The sequence below is a fragment of the Hyalella azteca genome, unplaced genomic scaffold (assembly GCF_000764305.2).
Source record: "Hyalella azteca isolate HAZT.00-mixed unplaced genomic scaffold, Hazt_2.0.2 contig17841, whole genome shotgun sequence".
Taxonomy (NCBI): domain Eukaryota; kingdom Metazoa; phylum Arthropoda; class Malacostraca; order Amphipoda; family Hyalellidae; genus Hyalella; species Hyalella azteca.
The window spans coordinates 376,293-398,497 of NW_025947610.1; the positions used below are offsets into that span (position 1 = coordinate 376,293).

Genomic DNA, 22,205 nt, shown 5'->3' on the forward strand with positions numbered 1-22,205 from the left:
CATTAAAAATGCTGTACTACCATATAACGCCACCTTAGGAGTTCGATTTATGTTATTTTTGTCATGTATTTATGCTATATTTGTTAATGCACTCATCGTGCATATACGCGTTTTTTTCTCCTCCCGTCATCCCTTGTTGTCTCTTTAATAAGTTTAAGATTATCAGGTCTGACAATCTCCAACAAATTCAATCTAGAATTTTTGTTGTTGCGGTGCCACTAGGAAAGAGTGGAAAAGAACAAGAGGTGGCGCAGTGTGGCCGGAAAGCGGAAATGGAAAAGACAGTAGGAGATGAAAAGGCGCATTGCGCATGATTTGGTCGGTTGTAGGTGGTTGGGGTTGTCTAGGGTTGGGGGAGGGGTTGTTAAGCCGTCGGGACTTTGGATGGTTCAGGAGGGTGGGTGATGAGAGGGTGGTGGTTATCTATTTAAATTTATACAAGCGTTCTCGCTTTTTTTAATTTTGTGTTTTTATATATTTTTTTTATTTTGTTAATGGATATGATGAATAGGGGTGGGGGGGGGGCTGATCATGCTAATAATGATTGATGATGATGAAGATGAAGGCGGTGGGTGAGTCGCTCGAGACTCGGAAGAAAGTAGAGGGTATGTTGGTTGGTTTCGTCCTAAGTTTTCGGTCTCGGCTTAACTGTACGTCACTCTCGGCTAGTCACGTCAGTCCGTCAGTGTGATGGTGTATTTGACGATGTGTGTTGTATTGGGACCAACTACGCCCAAACCTGATTAGAACAACTCCGTCCAGTTGCAGCATGGTCCGCTGTATATTTATTTTTACAGAACTGGAGGTGGGGGACTTAGTGCGAGTATTTTGGAGCTATAGAATAACCGGTACAAATCTAGAAACACCGTCAAAAATACAACTCGTATATGCCACCCGTGCAGATGCGAGTGCCCTCCAGGCCACGAGCTCTCGCCCAACCAACGCTCGTGCAAAGACACGGACGAGTGCTCCGTAGACTCCGGCATTTGCTCCAACGGCGTGTGTGAGAACATGATGGGCACCTACCAGTGTATGTGCAACGACGGCTACCAGCAGACGGGACAGAAATCTCACTGTGAAGGTTGGTTTGGCCGTAGACAAGGCAGGTTTAAACATGGTTGAACTAGTGTAAGGTTGACCCATGAGAAGCTTATTTTCGCGGAGGGAGCTTTTTGTTCGCATGTGACGTCTCTGATCTCAGTGACGTCACGGGCATTAACCAATCACCGAAATGCGATCAAACCAGTCAACCAATCCGTCATGGAAATGATCTCAGTGACGTCACGGGCATTAACCAATCACCGAAATGCGATCAAACCAGTCGACAAATCCGTCATGGGAATGACGAGTTTGTTTACGTTTCTCGATCTGAGTGACGTAACAAGAAAGCTGAACTGAAAGGCGGAACTTCTCGTGGGTCAACCTAATATAGTTCAACCATGGGCTTAAAGACTTGTGACGAGGTAAAATTTGCGTATTTGGAATAAGACATGATTATGAAGAAGATGCAGATTCAGATTGGGAGGAAAACCATTTCCATGTTTTATGTTATTAAATAACTGATTACTCGGAGTGTTTTTGTAAAATGCCGTACCAGTTGGATGAAGATGATGAAGTAACAAATTAAGAACATGTACGAGAATTGTTACAAATAGTTCGACATCTTTTTCAAAATGAATTTAAAAATGAAGACTCCGTTTTCAGATGACATAGTGAAAAAATGTCAGTTATGTCAATAGTTCTCAGATAAGGACGTAATAAGCCTGAGGTTCACAAGCATGAATGTTCCTTGTATATTTCTCGAACAACGAAGCTACAAACATACTCGTGTTTGTAGATACGGACTAGACCTCAACAGCTCATGCACACCGAAGGGAAATAATACCACTCATGTTTCAGGTCTCACATTCCCGCTACCGGTGTTGATATTTCATACGCAGCAAAGGTAATAATATTCGCTGGTTTTCAGACATGGATGAATGTTCCATGAACAATGGCGGTTGTGACGACGTTTGTGTGAACACCCCGGGCAGCTTCTCTTGCTCCTGCTCCGCTGGCTACATGCTTCTCATGGACGGACGCTCTTGCTCCGATGTCGACGAATGTAAAGGTATTTTACTATTTTTCCTCATGCAACATGTTATAGGGCTGAAATAATTTCTTGGTTTCTTTCTAGAATAATTTCAGTCTGATTACAATAACCTAAATTATTAGTACATGCAATTATTACCATCCGTTAACATGAATATTTTGATTGATTCTTAATTCATCACAAAATTGAATAGATTTGACAACATAAAATAAAAAAATCACTTTTTTGATAGCTCCAATTGGATTGAATGAATCAAATAAATTAATTTGATTTAAGTTCGAAAGAAGTGCTAAATTTGTGGCTAGAGCTCATACATGTTATATACAGAATGCTCACACAAATTTTGTTTTTAATGAGGATTTGCTGTTAATATGTTAGCTTCTCTGTCCCTGGCAGAAAATCCTTCAATTTGCAACGGCGGCAAGTGCCAGAACGTGCCCGGCAGCTTCCGCTGTCAGTGCGAGGGCGGCCTGCTGCCTGACCCTGCGTCCACGGGCTGCGTCGGTACGTTTAGGCCGCTGTATTAGCCGTATATGCTGTATAATATCATTCAGCCCGTATTTACTGTATAATATCATTAAGCTCGTATTAACTGTATAATATCATTATGCCCGTATTAGCCGTGGTTACTGTATAATATTATACAGCCCGTATTAACTGTATAATATAATTCAGCCCGTATTAACCTTATTTACTGTATAATATCATTCAGCCCGTATTACTGTATAATATCATACAGCCCGTATTAACCGCATTTACTGTATTATATCATACAGCCCACATTAACCAGATTTACTGTATAATATCACACAGCCTGCATTAACCGTATTTAATGTATAATATCATTCAGCCTGTATTCTAGTCTTCGGTGCCTATGTGTGACGCAGATTCATTGTTGTATTAGCGTCAAAATTAAATAGCTTAACAGATTTGTTTTAGAAAGTAGTACCATAATCAAAATGTAGTTTGTTAAAATTTTACCGGAGTTTTACTCTATCACTAATCGGCATGACGATGCATCAAATATACGTCAGTCGTTTTATTCGTGTAGTATCATCTTCTTATTGACTTAGCTGTAGGTGCTACTAAGTTAAAATCTGTGGAACAAACATTGGTGATTAAGTAATAGTTTTATCATCGTAGCAACTCTAATGTATTGTATTTGTGGTGCAGACGTGAACGAGTGCGACATGAACAGCAACTTGTGTCAGAACGGCCGTTGCGACAACACTGTTGGTTCGTTCACGTGCCGCTGTGAACCGGGATACAGCGTCAAAGAGAACCAGGGTCCAGGGTGCACTGACGACGACGAGTGCGCCCTCAACATCTACAACTGCGATAAGAATGCGCGATGTGTTAACATCGACGGCACGTATGAGTGCCGCTGCAACGAAGGCTTCACAGGTAGGAGTGTGACAGTAATTACACAGTAGGAGTGTAACAGTAATTCAAGGATAACAAAGCATGGCATCTTCGGCGTTGAAGAATAGGCCTGTGTTCGACTCATGTACTTTTCGTGACTTGTTCATAGATGTATGAACTGGTCTTTTAACCAGATCTTTTCAACTGATGTTGGTTCTGCATAATCGCTGGACTTTTACTAGTTACGTAGGGTGCTAGGTACTTCAAAACTGAACATATGCTTGAAGACTAAACAACGAGCGAGGGAGCTATTTATTACGTTAAGGCATTCCCACAACATCCAAGTCTGCTAAATTTCAATGATCAATAGCTTGTGAAATACATATAGTATTTCAGGTGCGATTATTTCGATAGACAATGATTTCCATTGATGAATGTACTAAAAAAAATGTAGGAAAATGTATAATATTTTTTCAGTATCTTTATTCTCTTCCGGAAGGCAGCGGGAAAAATTGCCGTGATGTGAACGAGTGTCTGTCGAACAACGGCGGCTGCGACCAGGACGCGCAGTGCGTCAATACCGACGGCTCCTTCAAGTGCATCTGCGACGCAGGCTTCAGGGGCGACGGGTATTTCTGCGAGGACATCGACGAGTGTTCGCAGGACCCAACTCTCTGCGAGAACGGCCAATGCCTCAACTTCCCTGGTTCTTTCCAGTGCGACTGCGAGATGGGCTTCATGCATCCCGACATTCACAACGAGCAGACCTGCGTTGACATAGACGAATGTGATATGTTCAACAACTTGTGTGTCTTTGGTCAATGTGAGAACGTCTTTGGAATGTTCAGATGCATTTGCGATAAAGGTTACCATCTCGATGACACTGGTGGCAATTGCACTGACATTGACGAATGCAACAAGCCTGACGTGTGTCAGTTCGGCACGTGCGTCAACCAACAGGGCACCCACGTCTGCGAGTGTCCTCCTAACTACGAGCTTATCGACTCAAAAGGTTACCATCTCGATGACACTGGTGGCAATTGCACTGACATTGACGAATGCAACAAGCCTGACGTGTGTCAGTTCGGCACGTGCGTCAACCAGCAGGGCACCCACGTCTGCGAGTGTCCTCCTAACTACGAGCTTATCGACTCAGGCGACGGCTGCGTCGGTGAGTCATGAACTGGACATATGAGAGACTAATCGAACTGAGAAACTATTTTGGAATGTTGATTCCTTATAAATTATAACCAAGTCAAGCAGTATTGAACGTAGGTAGTGTTAATATATATTCATTGAATGATCGCTGATGAATGATTCATTGATCGCTGATGCCATCGTTCCGACACCATATATATTTCCAGTCGTCATACACTACACTATAGCTTGATTGGAGGAATTCATATCGCTACAAATCTTTGTTATAGACAGGATGAGATGAGAGTGTTACCTGGACGTTAATTCCTAAGCATTTATCTCGATACGAATGTTTCGTGCAGACAGGAGGAGAGGAGAATGTTACCTGGACGTTAATTCCTAATCATTTATCTCGATACGAATGTTTCGTGCAGACAGGAGGAGAGGAGAATGTTACCTGGACGTGTTGGGTCTGCAAGGCAGTCGTGGCGTGTGCAGAGAGGCCCTCGGTGAGCCCGTCACTCAGTCCACCTGCTGCTGCTCTATAGGCAAGGCCTGGGGCCCGCTCTGTGAGCAGTGCCCGCCTAGAGAATCAGAAGCCTTCCGGCAGCTCTGTCCTGGGGGGCCTGGCTTCCGTCCCAACACTCTAACGGTGAGTGAAATAATATTGAGATACACATATTATTTCATAACCTGGAATTTCTGGAGTTTTCTTTGTTATTGTAATTGTTCCACAATTTGGCAAATGTTCTGCAATTATTCCATATTTTGTGCTTTTAAAGTCCTACCAGGTCTTAGACATTTACTGTTCCATGTTAAAATCTAGGTATTTCCTTTACATTCGTATTCCAAGCATACCCTACCATGTTTTGGGTATTCGATGGCACAATCATACCGTGACGGTTGCAGGTTATCCTGGAAGACATCGACGAGTGTGTGGAGATGGAAAACCTATGCGAAAACGGCCGCTGTTCTAACACATTTGGTTCCTTCATCTGCTCGTGCAACATTGGCTACCGCATCGACGCGTCAGGCTCGATCTGTAACGGTGAGTGCATAAATGAATGCCACTAGACGATGAAACGCTACCGCTTGTTTGTCACTCTTGAATTTCACTCATGCTTTGAAACTTTAATGAATGCTTAAAATCAAGTGGAGAGTGCGTTCCACAATAAGATATTTTTCGTGAATCAAAGGATGCGTGAATGAATACCGGAATGTTTTGCCCATTGAAGATAGAATCTCCCTTCGCGCTGGCGTCACCTCATGACATCCTGCTGACAAGTGTTATTAAGAATACAATTTGTTGTCGGTAAATAATATTCCTTATGTCTCTGCTGACATCAAGAATAATTTTGTTTTTTATTTAACAACAATTAGTTTATTGTTCAGTTATATTATTCAGCTCTCTACAGAAATCAACAATAAACACATTGTTGTTTTATAATGCACCTCATGTTTCTGCAGACATCAACGAGTGCGCGGACGGTAACCGCTGCAAGAACGGTCTGTGCATCAACTCCATCGGGAGCTACCGGTGCCAGTGCCCTGAGGGCTTCATGCTCCTTGCCAGTCGTGCCGAGTGCATCGACACGCGCGAGGGTCCTTGCTACATGACGTACGAGGACGGCGTTTGCTCCATGGCCATGAGGACGGACATCACGCGCTTCAAATGCTGCTGCTCCATGGGAGCGGCCTGGGGTGCTGCCTGTGAGGCGTGCCCACAAAAGAATTCTCGTAAGTTGAACTAGTCTGTTCTTCACAATTATTATTGTTACTATTATCTATTATCATATTAAAGAAGATTTATTGTAATTTAGCACTCGACGGAGAATTGGAACAAATTTATTTGTATCATTGTATTAGTTTAATTGTTCCAAGTTTCAGCGTAATTTTATCATATGCTAACAAACATCTGTAACTTGCAACAGGGGAATATTACGAGCTTTGCCGTTCTGGAGTGAACGGCGGTGCTGGAGGTCCAGACCGCTACCCTCTCAACCCTGATGGCTGGCCGATTGGACCTGATGGAAGACCTCTGCCCGTGGGGCCGGATGGTTTGCCAATAGGACCCGACGGCAGACCAGTGGGACCAGATGGCAGACCTCTGGGTCCTGGAGGAATTCCACTGGGACCTGGAGGAGTACCGCTCGCTCCAGATGGTCGGCCTTACCCCATCGGCCCTGATGGTCGTCCCATAGGTCCCGATGGCAGACCTTTACCCATTGGTCCTGATGGTAGACCAATACTTCCCCCTGGTCATGTAGGCCCAGGATCCTCTTATGGACCTGGTCTGCCCGCATACATTCCATCTAATGGCACGGACACTGACTTAGGATCCAGTCTTCTCATAGATCCTGTGACAGGCCAGCCCATTGAAATAGACGAATGCGAGTTGATGGGACACATGATGTGCAAGAACGGGCGATGCATCAATACGATGGGCTCATTCAAATGTGAATGTAACCGAGGATTCCGATATGATGATCCTACGCACATGTGTGTTGGTAAGTCGTATTTTCTTCCGTATAAATTTTCGTAATGATTGATTATATCTGTGACTTGATTCGATGTTAGATGCTTTATCACGAGTTCAAATTACGATGTTAAATGATAAGCTGCTACGTTTATTCTTATTTTAACTTAGTGCAGATCTATATTGTTATTATCCGCAGATATCAATGAATGTGCCGAGCTCAACCCTTGTAACGGAATCGCCAATTGCGACAACACAATTGGCAGCTACAGCTGCTCCTGTCCTATTGGCTACCAGCTCAACAGACTTACCAACGACTGCATAGGTGATCATAAATTAATACTGGTAACTCTTTATTGTAGCATAGAGTTGAACTTCTCAAGTCCCAACACTCATATATGTGGTTTTAGACGCATCCGGAGCTTCGACTGGACTAGTGTTCTTCTTTCCACAGATATTGACGAATGCCAGAGACCAGGCGTGTGCCAACACGGCGTTTGCAACAATTTCCAGGGCTCGTTCCAGTGCATCTGCGACACAGGTTTTGTGCTCACGGCTGACCATTACTCCTGCATCGACGTGGACGAGTGTCAGCGCTCGCCTACGATCTGCAATAACGGGACCTGCATCAACACGATGGGTTCCTTCAAGTGCGAGTGCTTCAAGGGCTTCAAGATCGGCTCCAACGGCGAATGTGTCGGTTCGTCTTTCCAAACTTTACGCTCTAAAATCTAAATAGAAGTACATAAATTAATCGAGGTTGCCAGTCCTACGTTGGGGATATTACGGAAGTGATATTATTTATTCCAGTATTAGTCATCATAGAGCCACCATGACGCTGTCATGCAGAACCGCATGGATTCTTGCATCTGCGCTTATGTCGCTGTTTTCTATATTATATTCAGTTTTCGCGAATAATTGCGTAACGCATCATGATTCTGGATTTAGGCTATTTTTAGACTCGCCAAGAAAGCTATAAAAAAGTTATAAAACTTATAACAGCGCTCGTCCAATTTATCTGTCAAAATTGTCAGAGATTAAAAGGAAAATGACCAATGTCAAAGACTCAAAACACTGACTAACTTGAAAATGGTTGCGAATGTTAATTTCCAATATATGACTTAAGGTGCATGAAGATGACGACCATTGTAAAACAGAGATTAAATAGTGGTCATTAGAAGATTAGTCTTATTAGATAGTACATTTAATAAGACTCATCTTCTAGATATCAACGAATAATTGAATAGTGGTTTCCACGGAATTAGTATAATTGAGTGGTGGACTTATTAAGACTTAGCTTTCTAGACATTATCGAAAGATTTTACTATGGTGAGAATAAGTCTAGTTGACAAAAAATTTAAAATCAAAAGAAACGACACGTTATTTCAACATATTCGCAATGACAAGTTTTCATTGATAATATTATGAATTTACTGGGAGTATTCTTTGCTGTTGAATTCTTGGTGAACTTACGATATAAGCAGAACAAAGACACAAAAACTCATATACAAAGTCTCGCCTAATATTATATTTATTTAGACTTATTTCTGCAGACATCAACGAGTGCCAAATCATGCTGGAGCTGTGCCGCAACGGCCGCTGTCGCAACAGAGAAGGTTCCTTCACATGCGAGTGTGCTGAGGGCTACACGGTCACCTCTGACGGCGAGAGCTGCAGGGATGTCAACGAGTGCAGCGAGGTGCGACAGTGTCTACTTTTAGGAGGCTGTATATTATTTTATGAGACTATATTCTTTTCGGAGACTGTATATTCTCTTATGGGTCGGTTTATTCTCTCTAGGACTGTAAATTCTCTTATGGAGTTGTATTTTCTCTTATGAAATTGTATATTCTCTTATGAAATTGTATATTCTCTTATGAGGGTAACGAGTTGCTTATGTGAGGAAATCTTCGGCTTCTGGAGTTAATTCAACGTCAGTCACAAACATTTTCAGATGTCTTTAAAGTTGCTTACGGAATTAAGATTACGGAGAACTTCTTGAAATGGTTAACTTTATAATCAATTCCAACGTCTCCGATGTTGAACTTGCGTTCAAAGAAGATTGATTAATTATCGACGTACAGCATTGCCAATGCTTCTCTTACATAAGGCTGAGTTCATTAAATGTTAGAGTTCAATGTATTTATCTATGTAAAGAGGTTAGTGAAATTGACAGAATTTATGTAATTTTTTCAATGCTTGTCAGGATTCTAGCACCTGTCCGCCTCCCGGGCGCTGTCAGAACCTCATGGGTTCTTACATCTGCGACTGTCCTGATGGTTTCCAGCTTTCACCTAATGGAAAATTCTGTACAGGTCGGTTGCTAATTTTAATAAACATGAAATATTGCTTCAATTTACATTTCCGTATTGTACCAACGTTCAGTATAATCTCAGTATCATTTTTATCATCTCAAAAAATGTTGAAGTTTTTTTCAGTAGGTCGTTGTTGAAAAGATCGAAAGAAAGATTTTGATGGTCGACTTCGTGTCAACAAAGTGTGAAAATATCAGTCTGTGATAATTAGATAATTTATTTATTTATTTATTATAATCCCCGAATTTGCATTAAAACATCGCATATGCCGCTTGTTGCGAGAGTGCATTTCATTCCACATTATTGTTGAGTCATGACAACATGATGACAACATGATGACAACATGATAACAACTTGATGACAACATGATGACAACATGATAACAACATGATGACGTGATGACAACATGTTGACGTGATGACAACATGATGACAACATGATGACAACATGACGACAACATGATAACAACATGATGACGACATGATAACAACATGATGACAACATGATAACAACATGATGACAACATAACAACAGCATGACGACAACACGATGACAAAATGATGACAACATGACGACAACACGATGACTAAATGATGACAACATGATGACGACATGACAACTCCATGATGACAACATGACGGCATGCTGCTCTAGTATTAACGTGTTGTGCCGTTCACGCTGCAGACATCAACGAGTGCGAGACCGTAGAGGGCATCTGTGAGAACGGCCGCTGTGCCAACAATGAGGGAGGCTTCAGCTGCGACTGCCCGCCAGGCTTTGAGATCAGCGGCGAGGGCATCAAATGCGAGGACAAGAGACAAGAAGTTTGCTTCCAGCGCTTTGTTAGAGGTTACCTCATGAGAATTTGTTGTGATCAAATCTTGTACGATGGATTGGTTATAGTATGTGAAGTTTTATTTAGAGAATATGTGCTTTATGTATGATTTGAATTAATTTAATTCGTTTATATGAATTAATAGAATATAAATTTTTTGGTTATTAGCATCGCTTCGAAGAAAGTCTGAAAGTTATGACAACAATTTATATATTACATTCCTTAGTATCAAGGAATAACGAACTCTTCAAGTCACTTGCAAGTTCAAGCGCGAATTTTCTAGCAAAGTTACGGCAAGATCTTTTGACAAACGTAATGCGCTTGTAAATAAACGCCTAAAGTTACTGAAGTAATTACGGAAAAACCTATATCAATAATATTTATATTTTGATAGGCTCACTCACTTATCATGTAAGTGAGTGATACTATCGTTACTAGATACCATTTAGTAATGTAATCAGGGATAGTATCATAAATATTTGCGAGTTCGCAAATCCGTCAGCCAATCATCAATCGCTTTTCAAGCTAAACTCGCCAATCACAGACGAGAAATTGACCGTATGTAGGTTGTTAACTTCGGTTCAGCGAATTTTGACAGTACCGCCACAGATCTTAATTACTGATATTGTAGCACACTAGCTTGCTAAAAATAGTTTATGGGGCGTAAGAAGTCTTTGTATGTGGTAGACGACGAAGGCGGCGTATCAGCATCAACGTTTACGACGACGTCCTAAACTAGTCATAAGGTGTATCTCCACCAGGTCGCTGTCTCGAGCCTCGTCCTGTGAACATCCTGAGGAAGCAGTGCTGCTGCTCGGGCGGCGCTGCCTGGGGCCGAGCCTGCCAGATATGTCCACAAGTTGGCTCCCGTGAGTTGCTCACACACGCGCCAGAACTGAAATAATGCTTATTGTGCTGAAGAAATGGAGAATAAACTAGTGTAGTTTATTCAAAATTACAATAATCTTGGACATAGTGCAACGCGCGATGACTACTTTTGGTCGAGATTGCGAACGTTCTTCAAAAATACCTAACGCGTTTTTTAACGTTACTCAAGAGTTTCGTGTTTTTCCATGTCCACGTTATTGGCGGGAATGAGTTTTATGAGGTCGGGAAGGTAAAGAGAATTTTGTAAAAGATAACTTTTTATACAATATTATTAGTAGTATTTTTTGCTTCTCTCTAGATGGTAATATATACTGATAAAAATTGATGAGATGATCAATCAGTTGAATTTCTCGAGATTCATGATGTCTATAATAGGTTCATTAAGTTGCTTGTCATTTGTGGAAACTGTATATCCTCGACAAATTTCAATCACACACTGAAAAACGCCTCGGCAAAAAAACTGTGATTGTTTTCTAACTTTCCTGCAGCTGAGTCAATGGTTCATACTGTGAATCTACGTATAAATTTCATTCACCCACTAAACAATGCATCTTCAAAAAGACAATAACTCTCTTCTTAGATGCAGGTCAGTCATTTCTGGACACCGCACACAACCGACGGAATTTTATTCGCAAACTAAATAACAAACAACGCCACAAAAATATAATAATTGTTTCTTATGCTTGCAGCTGAGTTCAACCGGCTATGTCCATCCGGTCCGGGTCGAGGAGAGTCCGGCACAGACCTGAACGAGTGCGTGATCATGCCGGGCGCGTGCCAGGGTGGAGAGTGCGTCAACACGGACGGCTCCTTCAGATGCGAGTGTGCTGACGGTTACGTGCTGGACGTGACTGGCCGGCGCTGCGTGGGTGAGTAATGTATTATCTTACGGCAATTATAATATTAGTTCTTGATAATAACTACGATGTATGAGAGAGCTGAGTTCTTTAATAACTAGATAATTACTAGCATGTTATTCGCTAGCCTAGTTCTTCATATTAACTGAATTTAATGCGAGAGCATAGTTCATAGTTCATCTTAGTATTGATTACAATGTAATATATAAGCCAATCATTGGTTAAGAAATCCATGTCATTTTAGCCATTGTATGCACTTTGTATTTGGCTGTTCAAACTCTGGACGTAGCTACTACTGACGCAGTCGGTTGATTTAAAAAGCCAGGGGAAATATTCTTTTCTGAATGCGCATATTTTATCGTAAAATTTAGCTAATCTGAGGTATTCACAGGCAGGCAATTTCAAAAAATAATAATCGAAAGAAAAGAATAATTTCTCATCATTAAAATGTAACTTGAACCTTCCCAGATGACAACGAATGCGCTAGAAGCAACATCTGCGGCAACGGAACTTGCACGAATGTGGAGGGCGGCTTTGAGTGCAACTGCCAAGACGGTTACGCACCCGGAGCCATGCAGGTGAATTTTTGGCTTTATAAAATTGAGAATGATAGAAATAGTTGTCCGTTGGTAAATAAAGAATCTTGTATGACTTGTCCTTTTTTATTTGGTGAGCATTCATCGTTTCATCTGTGACCTAAAATGATATTTGAAAGCTTCGTCTTGCACAATCATACTTGCTGCCATTCTTGCACTGGTGGTTTGGTAGCGCTTGGTTAGGTGTGGGTAGACAAACGCAAAGTCAGTTATATCTTTTTCTCTTCACACGTAGTTATGTTCCTGTCGTACAGTATCTCTCAGTTATACCAGACGCGCAGTCATGTCCTTGCTTCATTACTAAGCGCCGCTGTATTGATGTGAGCAGACCTGCGAGGACGTTGACGAGTGTAAGGAAGTGGCTCATCAGTGCGCCTTCAGGTGCCACAATGTGGACGGCAGCTTCCGCTGCATCTGCCCTTACGGCTACACGCTGGGAGCTGATGGCCGACACTGTCAGGATGTGGACGAGTGTCTCACGCCTGCCAATAACTGCAAGTTCCAGTGCAAGAATCTCATCGGGAGCTTCATGTGTATCTGTCCTGAAGGTTATCAGCAGGTGTGTTTGTGCTGTTTTAGTGATGAAATGCAGGACTTTGATAATTTGACTTCATGAAGTACATCAAATTTTTATACGTATCAAGAATTTTTCTATACGTAAGTATTAAAAATTATGTATATATAGAGAATCTAGATTCTTGTAGACTTAATGCAATTGAGGTTACTCTTCTTTTAAGTATAACTTTCTGAAGCTCTCGCAAATCCGATATTCTCCTTCAGATCGGCATGACGGACAACTGCCAAGATGTGAACGAGTGCGCCATTAACCCAAATATCTGCAAGAATGGTCATTGTCAGAACACACGAGGCTCGTATCAGTGCGAGTGTCATGAAGGCTTCGCTCCCAGCCAAGACGGCAAACAATGTCTTGATAAGAGAAAAGGTTACTGCTTCAGGCAGCTCGGAGGAGGAACCTGCTCGTCTAACACACACGACCTCGTTCAGGTGATTGCGTTTCTCAATATTCGAGCTTGCAAATAGATGGTTTGGAATCAGGCGTTTATAGTACAAGGTACGGCCAGGTACCCAACAGGGGACGAGTTTGTTCAGTGTATTATGAGGTGACACTGAATATTCTGAGATATGTAAACTCTACGAATATATGTTACAATAATCCTTGGATCTGCAGGTCACCAAAGCGGACTGCTGTTGCACGATGGGTCTGGCTTGGGGTCCGCAGTGTGAACGCTGCCCGCGCAAGAATACGCCTGAATACGATGAAATCTGCCTCGAGGCTGGTTTCTCTTCCAATGGATTGGACATCGACGAGTGTGAGATGATGCCAAACTTGTGCAGAAATGGCCGTTGCATCAACACCATGGGTTCGTACCGCTGTATATGCGACAAAGGGTACAAGCCTGACCACTCCGGTACGCGTTGCTTGGACGTGAACGAGTGCGAGGCCGCCAATTCGCCATGTCGCTTCACCTGCCAGAACACTGAAGGATCTTTCAGATGCTCGTGTCCTCGAGGCTACACGCTCAACCCTGACAACATTACGTGCCGAGACCTGGACGAGTGTCAGACTGGACAACATGCTTGTCAGGATCAGTGCGTTAACACTCAAGGGTCGTACAAGTGTACATGCGATGTCGGATACACTGAAGTCGCAGAGAAGTGCATCGGTAAGTAAGGGAGTTACTTACTTAATTTACAAACTGTAATGTTACAAGTGAAGTCAAAATTACAATTCTACAAGTTTTTGTCCGTATTTCACAAAGTTTTAGACCTGAAGCCTCCCTTGGGTACCTTACAATCTTGTTACCGACACGTCAATATTTTACCTGGTTCTCGGCGTCGTACGTGGCAATAGCTTTTACTTCTACTAATGTTCAGTGAAAAATAATCTACAACCTTCTCAGCAACGTCAGGCTAACCTGCCAACAGGTTGATAGAAAATCTATACAAAATGATTGTATTGAAAGTTTGAGGCTTTGATGAAAGCATGTTAGATACGTTTTGAAAAAATGTAATATAATATTGCCTCGCATCTCGCAATTTGCAATCGGTGTCTCTAAAGAAGAAAATCTTATAAAACAACCAAGCAACACCGAATTAACTCAACATTGCTGTATGAATATGCAGTTCTATATTACTGCTGAAATGTATCACGGTATTAATGATGATGTTGCAGATGTTAATGAGTGTTCGGAGCAGCGTGGTTTGTGTGCACCAGTGGGCACCTGCATCAACACCATCGGCAGCTTCAAGTGCTTGTGTCCCAGAGGATTCCAGCCTGACAAAACAGGCACGACTTGCGTCGACGCTGATGAATGCCTCACCGATGATTCCTGTGACATTGGATGCGAGGTTAACATACTTAGGAGTTAGCTGTTATAGAACAGAGAATCTGTTGAGAAATTAGTAGATAACCGTTTTTATGAGCAAACAAGTTAATCTAATGCCTCACCGATGATTCCTGTGACATTGGATGCGAGGTCAGCATACTTTGGAGTTAGCTGTTATAGGACGGAGAAGCTGTTGATAAATTAGTAGATAACCGTTTTTATGAGCAAACAAGTTAATCTAATGCCTCTCCGATGATTCCTGTGACATTGGATGCGAGGTTAGCATACTTTGGATTTACCTGTTCCAGAACAGAGATCTGTTGAGAAATTAGTAAATAACCTGTTCTCTTGGCAAACACTGTGATCAAATTAGACCGTGAACATGTAGGTATCGAACTTTGCGATATATATTTCCTTATCACTCTCTAATGCAGTTATTCATGTTTTTGTATAGTTTATACTGACATAGTTTTTTTTAAAGAACCTGGACGGTGGTTATCGCTGCGGTTGCCCTGATGGATACAAGCAACACTCGTTCTACAACCAGTGCGTGGATGAGAACGAATGTGCCATCAGTCCGTGCGGCTCGGCTGACTGTGAGAATGTCTTGGGATCTTTTAAATGCGTTTGCCCCAACGGATATTCATTCAATATGAATCTTGCTGTATGCATTCAAGTGAGTAAATAGAAGTTCTCAATATTACTTAAAGAAGTGTATTTCCGTGTCGTTTTAATCTAAATTCTACGATTATGTATCGAAATTTGTCTCTTAGTGGTCTGTTAAAGGAGTGAAAAGCGTATGCTTGTGTAATATATCATAAAAGTAAATCATCATGATGTACTTTTAAAGTTTATTTAGCCTTCGTTTATTTAAGGCTACCTTATCGTACATCCTATATACGTTTGCTTAATAACCCCTTTATTGCTGGAATAACCTGCTCAATAAAACATTTAGTGCTGGAATAACCTGCTCAATAACACATTTACTGTTGCAATAACCTAATTTTCGTTGGTATTGTGCAGGTTGGGGGCAATTGTGCCGCGAGTCCGTGCACGTTCGGCTGCAACTCCCTGGGTGACGACACCATTGCGTGTGGGTGTCCTGCAGGCTTCAACAGGATTGGTTCCGTGAGTGTCACTGTTGCTACCTTACAACCTGACATATATTAGGCACTGCGATCCCGTCATTCTTGTCTAACTGGATTACGGTGTTTTGAATACCGTCATTCATAGTGTCCCAATTATTATTAAAAATGAAGATTACCGGTATTTATGCTAATTAAAAAAAAGGACCCGCTCAAATCTACATTTTTACATGGAACATCAAATTTCATTTCGACTGCCGTTTGAAATGGTGGAAAATATTTTTTGGGATTATTAAACTAGAGTTAAAAATACCAATTTATAGATCAAAAGTAAATTTTAATCTAATCCTTTCTTTCCACTTATGCCAAGCCATACTATTATCACACTAAGAATAAATTATCAGGTTTTGTTAATATCCCGACAAGATAAATATCCTGGATACGCGCCCTATCAGACCTTCTGAATTTACGGCGCCAGGTTTCAAACACACACATAAATTTGGCAAGCATTTATAAAATTAATAATATCTTGAGAGCGTAAGTTGGTCCTGAGAAGGAGCCGTACTATATGAATAGTTAAGATTTTGTAATTCTTTCAGCCAAGCATTGACTTCTGTTTACTTAACCCAGAAATCGTGAACTATAAATGGGCCGTTACATGTGCTTACGGCTGCTAGGTGTTCCTAAGCGAGGTTCGTTGCTAGGTGTTCCTAAGCTTGATCGGTAAGACCATAAGTAGTAAATGATGAATATATGAGTGCGTTGTTATGTTGCAGGGACACTGCATGTCAACGCTCAATCCGCCCGTCACAAACGGACTTGGCAACCGTGGTTTCGGTGGTTTTGGTGACGCACTTGCTGGTGGTCGAGGAGGCATCGGTGGTGGAATTGGTGGCGTTGGTGTAGGTTATGGTGGTGTCGGTGGAGCACCTGGCCAGGGTGGAGTTGGAGATTCTGGTGCAGGCTTTTCTGGAGGCTTTGGGACTGGTCATGGCAGGGAGTACGGTGGAGTAAACAGTGGTTATGGAGGCGGTGGAAGATTCGTGACAGGTGGAGGCTACGGATATAATGGAGTGGACGGAGGATACGGAGGCCCTAATGGAGGTTCTATTAACGGTGGAGGGCGATATGGTGGAGGGGATTACGGTGGGGGAGGCCGTGGACCTGGAGGTGGAGGCTCATTTGATCTCGGAGGAGGTGTGACTGCGTATCCTATCGGACAAGACCCTAATACCTATAACGAGAACATCATCTCGACGGAAGGATGCTTCACTTGCAAGGTATTAATCCTAACGCTCAATATATCAGGGTGTTATGAGGCTAGGCAGGGATCTCGATTTAAAAATAGATGGTAGTGCAAGGAATAATTTTATTGTTTATCAGAACATCATAAAACTTTTTAGTTGGTTTAAATCTTCGTGTGTATCTCACTTCTTCGTGTGTATCTGCTGAAAAAATAAAACACAAGTATTCGATTTTTCATATTTTTTTATATTTTAGCGTAAAAATTGTATCAAGATGAATAACGGCATTATGAAAATTTAAACTCGGGTACACTTAAGCCAAGTTTGACGAGATTTGTGTGCAGTTTAACGGTCAGAACGCGCGCACGAAGCGGTCGCTGGACTCGATGATGCATCATTTGGTTGCCAGTCGCGTCCTGCGGCCTCAGATCCTCGAGCCTGCGCACCTCAACGCCAGCGACAGCGACGTCGTGCTGGTCCATGCGGGCAACCACACGCACAGGGTGAGGCGTGGTGACTAGTGGTGACTTGGTGAGTGGTGACTTGGTGGTGAATGGTGACTAGTGGTGACTTAGTGATGAGTGGTGCATTGCTGACGAGTGGTGCATTGGTGACGAGTGGTGCATTGGTGACGAGTGGTGCATTGGTGACGAGTGGTGCATTGGTGACGAGTGGTGCATTGGTGACGAGTGGTCCATTGGTGACGAGTGGTGCATTGGTGACGAGTGGTAAATTGGTGACGAGTGGTAAATTGGTGATGAGTGGTGACTTGTCGATGCTCGAAATAGTACCACAAATAGTCGTAATATAAATAAATTACTTGTAGTAGTGAAGTTTATTCGTTGTACTCCGTGCAGATAACAAAGAGAAGCTTGGAGGAGGAACTTCAGCATCAGGAGCTTATGGCCAAGAAGAGAGCTCAGGAGCCCTTGGTGCTCGTCGTCAACCTGAAGAATACTTTACACAGGACGCGCCTGCTCAAGTTGCGTCCTGCCATATCTTTCCTGCAGGTGAGGTATAAAGAGTACTAGAGAGTGAAAGAGCTTTTCATCACTTGTTACACGTAATTTTCCTTAAATTTTATTATGATCATCAAGCCCATTCTATCAGCTCACTACATCACCACCATTCGACTTCTCGAGATCCCAAGCGCACCGAATAAAAAAATATATTTATGCAAACCAATCGACTTATTGCTAAAACCAATCGGCTCTAATAGCTAAAATCTTCTCTGCTCAGCGTTCAAGAAACTAAATCTCATGCACATCCGTTATCCGACTCCGCGACCGTACACTATGCTGCGACTGATGAAGCTCTATACGCTTTTGACCTAAGCATGCAAAATAACTTAGCGGTGTAAGCCTATAATCAATTGTTATAAATAACAATTCAAATTCGGGTAAAAACGTCAATTCCAGTTACGCGAATGCTACGAAGACGGCGGCTACACGAGTCGAAAATTAATTTGCGAAATTTTCAAAATGATGACATGACGTAACGAACGTGGACGAGATATAAATTACTCGCTTACAAAGCGAACGAAATCCTTTTGGCGCGCCAAAAATTTAGTTCATGCTAGTGTTGAAAATGTGTCGAAGTAAATTCGATAAACTGAAAAGAATTATTCGATATTATGCTGTTCTATTTTTCCAGGATAACGTGAAGTATGACATCGTGAAGGGCAACGAAGAGAAGGTATTCGCGACGAGCCAAGACAAAGGCGTTACGTCGCTCTACTTCCAGCGACGGCTGGCAAAGGCGGGGGCCTTTGACCTCGAGATCGTGGGCCGCCCTCTGGACTACTCTAAACTGGACGTACTTCCCAAAGACATCGACGAACTCAATATCTACCTTCGCATCATTGTCTTACCTTAGTACTTAAGACAAGCCCGCTTGATGCTCACAATAAGCTTCGGACGAAAATCGTACTTATTTTGTTGTATATATACGACATTTTTTCCCCAGTTCAGAAATTTCACAACGCAATATGGCATATATGAAGGAATTTTGGTGCATGCACTCAATGGAACGTCGATGCGCACTTTTGGCTGATGCGGCAGAGATGTTGAGTGACCGGGGCCTTGAAATAGCGACATCTATGACGTAACCAGGGCTTTTTGGCTCATGAACTATACTCATGAGTATATTTAAAGAGGATGGAAGGATAATTTAAACCATATTTCAACACGTCGCGTAATTATAGGCAACTTGTCAGGAGGTAAACTGGCTAGACCAGTATTAAGTGATGAAATGTTTTGTTACTGTAGTTTAGCGAATTTCATCACTGGTTAACCGGAACTCAAAAATCAATTTTTGTACGAGCGATTTAAGAGGCGTGAACGTCACAACTGCAGAAGCTCTCCTAACTCAAGCGTGTTGGACTTACTGTACGCAACAGCACATTAATCCCAACGTTGAAATATTGCGAGGAATCTATACTTCAAAGGGGAAAGTAGCAATGCTAGTGATTGTTACGAAAGGTAGTTCATATTTGTGCCACTCAATGAACTGCAGGCTTTAAAGGGTCGATTGTGTTATGTGAGATCGAATTTTGTGAGTTAGGATGTATGGTTCATTAATCGGTTCTTCTGGTTCAGCATTCAGTTTTCTATCGTCATCTTGTGTGCGTGTCGAGCGCTTGAAGTGCAGCTCCTGCTGTATTGATCTCAAGAAAGATCTTCTCCTTCTTCGTTAAATGAGAAGAGAAAGTGAAGAGAATTTAACTTAAGTAGATCACATAGGTATTAAATGATCCTTCCATGATGATGACATTCATAACTGCCAATGAAGATACTCATTCACTGTTAAATGTTAGGGATTTTCAAAGCGTGGAACATTAAATGGATGAGATGAAAGTCGACATTTGTTCCTCCTGTTCACCATAGCATAAAGATCCTGTGCAGAAACACGAACTTGTAAAAACGTACGAATTTTTCAGGCGCCTACGTCGCTGCTAAGTAAAATTTCGTGTATTAGATTCTAAGTTAGTAATACGCGCTGGGAGGGTGAAATATTGCTATAGAGATACGATGAAAGGTGGCCACTACGGATGCACCAAACCTAACTTAAGAAGCAAAAAAAAATTGTGCAGTGCTTGTTGGCTCGTTGAGTGCGTTAGCTAATCATACTACGTAGAGGGCGTGGGGAAAAGCGAAGCTTGTTTTTGGTATAAATGTAAATCAATTTTGAAGGTTGCGTAAGATCTTCGTTTCTGTCCTCACAAGCATTCCTTGCGTTCTATTACCTTTTTTGTTATCTCAGTTGTTATATAACTTCGGAATGTGAAGCTACAATAGATGACTTTAATGATTACTATAGGTATGGTTTTCTTGTTCAGAATTCACTTCTGAACAGAGATACTCAGTTAACTAGACGTTTTCTTCAATCTGATATCACGTTCCCGAAGGATGTTTTTAAGTGTAACGCCTCCACCGCTGCATTTCTCTGTTGCTTTGTTTGAACACTTTTGGAAAAAGTAGCAAAAGGAGTGAAAATAACGTTTAAACTCAACGTATTGCACTGTGGATTTGCTTCACGAAGTGTTTAGGCTTATAAAATTAGTTATGTCTTCTTTTGCATACGTTTAAGATTACTCAAGATTCGCACAAAATGAAATGAATTAAACTCCTTTGGAAATGTGGGGCGTTCGACGCTGCTTTCTGGAGAAGCAACTGAATGTTTTTAGTGAATTGATGAGAAATTGTGTACGACGAGAACGACTTCAGATTAAATTTCAAATTCAGATTTCAGCTTCGTATTTTTTACAAAAGCAACAGTTTATATTGTAACTAAAATTCATCTCAGTACAATCTTCCTGCTTTGTTCAGGTTTAATTGTAGACTCGATACATTGGTGCGTAGTTCTCATTTCCACAAGTGTCATTTTTAACGGATAGATGCAGAGCAGAACAATTTATCTTCAATCTTACAACTATTTTGGGTTCATGGTTGTTCTCTTTAACGCGAGGAAAAAATAAGTGTCATTCAAGATTAAAGTTTGTGTAAATCTCCCAATCTCCCTGTAATTTTTCTTGACACGTTTCAACTTCAACTTATTTTAACTTGCATTAGGCGCTCTGAGAGAAGCATTTTGTTCGGAGCATAAACTGCGCTTCATTGTACATTTGCGTGGTCCTTTGGTCAGATCTATTCATGTCAGCTCAAAGAATAGTCCGGAATAGTGAGACAAAAAGCCCTTATTTCCATCCTGTTTACATCCGTTAATTTTCAGATGTTCTCATAAGGATTTCAAAAATTAATTTTTATTGAAACTCAATCGTTTTATTTTGCTTGCCTCCAAGCAGAATATGAACTTTTCTTGGAAAAATCAGACTTCCAGAATTTTTTGTAATTACCTTCAGTAAATGAGAAATTTATGATAAAGGGGAATGAAAAACAGCTGCTCGTACATAACGGTACTCAACCAGGCTCGTAATTTCGTCGTAATACTAACAACCATTCGGGTTATTTGGTAAATTTTAGTTCATGAACAGAAATTAGGTTTTGGATGATCATGTTTCTTATAATTAGCATGTGTTCGTTCACCTAGCGATTCAGAGCACGCATTACGAAATGTAAATAGCTTCTTTGAGTAAAAGTTTATGATATTTGCTATTTTTTCCTTCATACTCTAGAAAAAGATAAATCAATTTTTTATCTATCGGAACTCAGCCCGCTCCTACACATCGTGCATCATTTCAGAAAAGAGCAGAACAATTATTTCCGGAGAAGTAATGAATCACTTTAATTTTAAAAATCTAGAGATTACCATGTCATCGTTATTATAGTTTATTCGCTTTATTCTGAGTAACTTGTTAGAAGCATATTGGTTTCAACAGTGTTGTTCGATGCGGACTTCACCCCAGTTGAATAAGATTTCTAAATGACTTGTATTCCAAAGTTGAAAATGCCTTCGTCCTTCAACATACATTTTCTTCAATTAAATAAATTTAAATGGGTTCGAAACTGTCT

The 22,205-nt window shown here is 41.4% G+C and overlaps 1 protein-coding gene across 1 annotated transcript in view; it reads left to right on the forward strand.

The window, feature by feature from the left end:
• LOC108669757 (fibrillin-2) overlaps positions 1 to 21,844 on the forward strand; it is a 39,190-nt gene extending 17,346 nt beyond the window's left edge. Inside the window, exons 21-48 of the mRNA XM_018157161.2 lie at positions 903 to 1,081; positions 1,970 to 2,110; positions 2,489 to 2,596; positions 3,266 to 3,496; positions 3,954 to 4,319; positions 4,467 to 4,625; positions 5,026 to 5,243; positions 5,501 to 5,639; positions 6,059 to 6,328; positions 6,523 to 7,098; positions 7,267 to 7,392; positions 7,522 to 7,767; positions 8,621 to 8,766; positions 9,274 to 9,382; positions 10,067 to 10,231; positions 10,979 to 11,086; positions 11,795 to 11,974; positions 12,431 to 12,540; positions 12,887 to 13,117; positions 13,339 to 13,563; positions 13,748 to 14,243; positions 14,753 to 14,928; positions 15,388 to 15,582; positions 15,930 to 16,034; positions 16,768 to 17,271; positions 17,580 to 17,738; positions 18,093 to 18,245; positions 18,889 to 21,844. Of these exons, the coding sequence (XP_018012650.1) occupies positions 903 to 1,081; positions 1,970 to 2,110; positions 2,489 to 2,596; positions 3,266 to 3,496; positions 3,954 to 4,319; positions 4,467 to 4,625; positions 5,026 to 5,243; positions 5,501 to 5,639; positions 6,059 to 6,328; positions 6,523 to 7,098; positions 7,267 to 7,392; positions 7,522 to 7,767; positions 8,621 to 8,766; positions 9,274 to 9,382; positions 10,067 to 10,231; positions 10,979 to 11,086; positions 11,795 to 11,974; positions 12,431 to 12,540; positions 12,887 to 13,117; positions 13,339 to 13,563; positions 13,748 to 14,243; positions 14,753 to 14,928; positions 15,388 to 15,582; positions 15,930 to 16,034; positions 16,768 to 17,271; positions 17,580 to 17,738; positions 18,093 to 18,245; positions 18,889 to 19,110 (6,043 nt within the window). The 3' untranslated portion in view covers positions 19,111 to 21,844. The remainder of the gene's footprint in view (positions 1 to 902; positions 1,082 to 1,969; positions 2,111 to 2,488; positions 2,597 to 3,265; positions 3,497 to 3,953; positions 4,320 to 4,466; positions 4,626 to 5,025; positions 5,244 to 5,500; positions 5,640 to 6,058; positions 6,329 to 6,522; positions 7,099 to 7,266; positions 7,393 to 7,521; positions 7,768 to 8,620; positions 8,767 to 9,273; positions 9,383 to 10,066; positions 10,232 to 10,978; positions 11,087 to 11,794; positions 11,975 to 12,430; positions 12,541 to 12,886; positions 13,118 to 13,338; positions 13,564 to 13,747; positions 14,244 to 14,752; positions 14,929 to 15,387; positions 15,583 to 15,929; positions 16,035 to 16,767; positions 17,272 to 17,579; positions 17,739 to 18,092; positions 18,246 to 18,888) is intronic.
• The last annotated feature ends 361 nt before the right edge of the window (positions 21,845 to 22,205 follow it).